This window comes from Engraulis encrasicolus, chromosome 4, assembly GCF_034702125.1.
Source record: "Engraulis encrasicolus isolate BLACKSEA-1 chromosome 4, IST_EnEncr_1.0, whole genome shotgun sequence".
Lineage (NCBI taxonomy): Eukaryota > Metazoa > Chordata > Actinopteri > Clupeiformes > Engraulidae > Engraulis > Engraulis encrasicolus.
This window is the reverse complement of record NC_085860.1, coordinates 13190723-13195722: the sequence shown is the minus strand read 5'-3', so window position 1 is coordinate 13195722 and position 5000 is coordinate 13190723. Positions and strand designations below refer to the sequence as shown.

The window sequence follows — 5000 nt, the reverse complement described above, 5'->3', positions numbered from 1 at the left end:
CAAATGCAAATGACAAATTAATCGAAAGCCACCACCATTTTTTTCAAAAGGTTTCATTTTGTGAAGTTATTCAAAATCTCTGGACAAACTCGTTGAGTCACTTCAAGGATATTATAATCGTGATTAGTATTGTTGCAATGATCAAGTAGCCCTACATCATCCCTACTATCAGACAGCCACTTTCTTATCTGAAGCTCCTCTTCAAGAGGATTAATGCATTGTGCTTCTTTTAAAAGTCTTTCCTCTTTTGCATGGTCTGTTTACTTCAGACTAGTAAACACCTACCATTTATAAAACATGCATTAACCGCATAATTACTAATCCTGTGGTTTACTGTGGCTGTTGGCAGCAGAGTGGCCCTTTGTCTCAGCGCACATTACAGGCTGAAAGTGGTTCTGACGGCATTTTTTTGTTTTTTGGAACAATGTGATTTCAGCTCAAAATATCCCCAAGGAACAAAAGCCACAACGGAACATAAAGAAACGCTTTGTTGCTCCCCAGGACTCTCTCTCTCTTGCTCTCTCTCTCTCTCTCTCTCTCTCTCTCTCTCTCTCTCTCTCTCTCTCTCTCTCTCTCTCTCCTGGCTTAATTAATAACCACCTGGCTCAGTTGCTTTGTGGTTGTGTCCCACGGCGGCCCACACTTGACTCCTCCTTCCCTCCCCTTTCTACCCCATCTGCCTTCTCCCCTGTCTCCCTCTCCTCACCCCGATTTAAGTCCTCTTGGCTGGGTAGAGAGGGTGTTGAGTTCCTCCTCAGGTCCAAAAGGCAGGCAGGGTTCTCCATTAGCAGATGTGGGAGTTGTTTGGACTTGCAGGTGAGAACATAAACACCTTGATAGATATCTATCTAGACTAGCGCTGGCCTCCAAAGAGCCTGAGTCATCAAAGCGAACATTCTCCCAAGCCATGTCTCAATCACCTGCAGGCTGACGTGGTCTATGGATGGCACAGCATGTGCAGTGTTGTGGAGTCAGAAACAAAGACAGATCCAAAGAATATAAACTCCAACCCAGAGTGGTTGTTCAGGTGAACCCTGTGTGTGTGTTTGTACTGAACGTGGACAAGTAAGCCAACAATAGCCCACTGAAAACAAACTCCTAAGAGCCTAAAGTCCACCACAATGGGTCCCACACGAAGAGGAGAGAGAGAGGGGGCACGGACGTAGCCCTGCTGCTAAATTTATTTTCGTCATGTTCTTCTTTTTGCTGAGGTTTGCAAATTTCGCCTCAGTATGGAATTCCATTCCAGTGAGTTGAAGTTTAATACGTACGCTTACAGGAAGTACTGGCCCCCCGGCTTAGAGCTTAGGTCAGGACTCCGCAGCAGCAGCAGGGCTGTTAGCCACACTGTCGTAATGCTTTTTGGTTGAGCTCATGTCGGGGCTGGTTAAAAAGTGTGACTGTACACTCGCTCGCTGACAGGCTGATTCAATTGCTGCCTGATGACGGATGTTTTTCACCACACTTGATAAGTAGAGAGAAAAAGAAGAAATAATGAATGATGGAGAGGTTGTGTTTTTTAATGTTTTCATTCGGGGAACTGACGTGTTGGTGCGCGTTGGCCTGCCTTTCCTAAGCTTGGGGGGTAGGCAGGTTCATCTATGATTCACTGGGCTCAGGGCTTGTCTCAAACTAACGTGTGTGTGTGTGTGTGTGTGTGTGTGTGTGTGTGTGTGTGTGTGTGTGTTGTCTGCCCTTAGTTCATGGCTCCTCTCTGTCGCTGGTGTCCAACACGTCTTCAGTGTACTCCACGGTGAGTCACCCCGCATCACAAAACAACTCTTAGTAAAGGGGAGATGAAACACAGACCGACAGGCAGACAGGGTCTTTCAGATGGCACAACTAAAAAGACTACTAGTACTATCCACCTCTACATTCCACAAATACCACACATTTAATTACACTGGAACTGATGCTTTTCTCCACTTATTTAGAGACATCATCCTGTTACAATGTTAACCTGTTGCCATTACACCCTCTGGGGTTATGGTCTTTGCTCAAGTGCATTTCACCCATGGCTTAGTGTGTGAGGAAGGAGTTAAGTGTTTCCCACAGACCAAGTAGCATTATGTGGTCCTACAGGTAAAAAAAAACATCCCGGCGGCCAACTTTGTAACACTTACACAATGCATATTTGCATATATTATGTGCACAGAATGGTTTATGTATGGGGAACACTCCTACTACACTTCTACAAAAAATATCAGGCCAGTGTTACAAATATGCAAGTATACACAGAATGGTTTATGTATGGGTGTTGGTCAACTTCTGTACCACCAGGAAGTGCAGTACATGCGAAGTAAATAACAGCAGTGATGTGGAAGTGTTTCCTTTAATATGACTACTATACAGCGTATCATTCCAACTCGTCAATTTCTGACTATCTTTGACCAGACTGCAATTTTCGACGTCTAAGGTATGCCCTTGGTGTCAAAATATGACGTGTGCCTCAAAGGCGCCCCCTTCTGGCAGCATAACTTCACTGCCAGTTATGGTTAGAGATGGCTGGTGTGCAGGTATGCCCTCGACGTCAAAAATTGTCGTCTAGTCAAAGGTAATCAGAAATTGACGAGTTGGGATGAGACTGTTGAAAATGAAGCCACAGCTGACTGTACTGTATATTCCTATTGGATGCCATCCCTCCTCTGTAATGGAAAACACTATCCTGGCGATGCCATCCTATGTACTTCCACCCAAAGATTATGGCTCCGCACACTGACGTATATACTTCTTTAGTATATACCTGTAGATCAGTGGCACCGCACATACTCTGGCACATACGTCCTAGCTCGGTTCGCTCACTGGTCTGCCAATCAGCAAACCGGTGACGCAAAACTCACTCGTGGAGTGACACTTTTGTCACTTTTGTCTTGTTATTTGTATGCTTTTGAAACACTATATCGTAACAGTCATGCTAATAAAGCACAAATTGAATTTGAATTTGAATTCGGAACTCCAATGAATTTAAACGGCAGAGTAAGCTCAGACCATATCCCACCATCCATGGAGACAGATTCCTCTTAGCTTTCACCAGACTGTTTGACGGAGTCAACATTCGGCTTTCGCCCAGGCTAGAAAAACTCCACTACGAGATTACACCATTAGTATGGCATTGCAGACAGTCTTTACTACTTGGATATTGCCATTCTGATAACAAAAAAGATATTGTAGTGGCATGTAAATCACTGATGTTTACGCTGACAGCTGCTGTTTTAATATGCATCCTCAGAGATGTCAGCGTCCTTCACATTCCACAATGTGTGTGTGGAGAAATGGAAAATGCTGGAATACAATCTGAAATAAAACATCTATTGTGCATTATTCATTATTCATTGTTGTTGCTGTAAGAAATGTGACACAGGTTCATGGTGGTGTGATTTGCATGTTAAGGGGAAGCTTTGCGGCCTTACCAGCATGTACACTGTGGGCTCATAGGCATGTACATTGGGGAGCGGCACTTAAGTGGTTTTGGTGGCCAGCCAGGGAGAGCTTATTCTACAGGATGTGAAATACATTATTTGTTCTCGTTTTTCTTTTTCTTTTCTGTCCTTGGGAGAAACAAAAGCCTGAACAGACACCCAAACAGCAGCTAGGTGTTCATCAAGTCTGCATGCTCTATGGCACCGACACTATGCTGACATTTAGACTCACCTGGCTGTCAAGATAGATACACATCCTAACCCATCTCTCTCTCTCTCTCTCTCTCTCTCTCTCTCTCTCTCTCTCTCTCTCTCTCTCTCTCTCTATTTATTCCATCTTTAGCCCGAAGAGAAGTCTCACTCTGAGGTAAGTGGACCTGTCATCATCCTGCTGTGTCTGAACAAATTCCAAAGCGTCACGGTGTTGTCAGAGTGTCTCTGATGCCCCTGTAAATGCCCCTCTGTTTTACTACGTTACGGCAACTGCTAATGTTATTCTTTCCTGTTATTTTGCTAACCCTGGCAGGCAGGCAGGCCGGCTTGTCTAAGTTGTAACATGTAAACATTAACTGAGCGGTTGCGGTCGTGTTTTTCTAGATCCGCAAACTTCGGCGGGAGTTGGATGCCTCCCAGGAGAAGGTGTCTGCTCTGACAACTCAGCTGTCTGCTAATGTGAGTAGATCTGCTGCACATCAAAGGCAGAGCGGTTAATTTACAGGACAATTTAAAGGCCGATTTCATGTAATATAGCCAAGAGGGGAGGACTGTTGGGTTTTTTATACTCTACATTTAATCCATCTATCGTACACACCTGCAAAATACACTCAAACAATGAAGAATGATCTTAGAAAAACATAGGTAAGCATAATAACCCCATCCCCAGGTATATCTCCTCTGACACAACTAGGTCAAAAGTCTGTTGCTCATCCCCTGACCAGAAATTTCCAGTGAATGTGCAGTCCATGAAGTCTGGGCTGTTGAGATATCTACAATTCTTCTCACCATGGGCCAATAGGATGTTCAAGAAAAGAATGGACGGACAGCACTCCTAGTCATTGGTTTAAGTTTAATGACCATCATACATTTCGGTCTCTTAACCTTCTTCAGCGTCGGGCAGACGCATTTTATGTTGGCAGATTGCCTCACAGTACTTTGTCAATGCAATGTAAAACATAATTTAACATATATATGGTTTGCAGACATTTAACAAACAGATCAGATTCTCTGATTGTGTTGATGTTTCAACAAGGGATGCCTGTGTATGTTTTGTGTTTCTTGTTGCCGTGTGATCTGTTTTCACGCTGGGTACGTTGGACATGACAGTCTGCAAGTGTCTCTGAGAGCTTGAGTGCCAGTCGGCTGTTGCGTTGTGCTTCGCTCCGCTGGCCGTGTGCATTAGAGCAGGGAGACTAATGAAACGTGTACATCCCCTTGCCCTCATACGAATAAAGGAGCATCACTATGCGCGCACACACACACACACACACACACACACACACACACACACACACACACACACACACACACACACACACACACACACACACACACACACACACACACACACACACACACACACAC

The 5000-nt window shown here is 44.5% G+C and overlaps 1 protein-coding gene across 1 annotated transcript in view; it reads left to right on the top strand.

Annotated features, from left to right (window-relative positions):
- LOC134447311 (neuron navigator 2-like) overlaps positions 1 to 5000 on the top strand; it is a 151170-nt gene that overhangs the window by 109295 nt on the left and 36875 nt on the right. The window contains exons 18-20 of the mRNA XM_063196715.1: positions 1701 to 1753; positions 3763 to 3786; positions 4017 to 4091. Of these exons, the coding sequence (XP_063052785.1) occupies positions 1701 to 1753; positions 3763 to 3786; positions 4017 to 4091 (152 nt within the window). The remainder of the gene's footprint in view (positions 1 to 1700; positions 1754 to 3762; positions 3787 to 4016; positions 4092 to 5000) is intronic.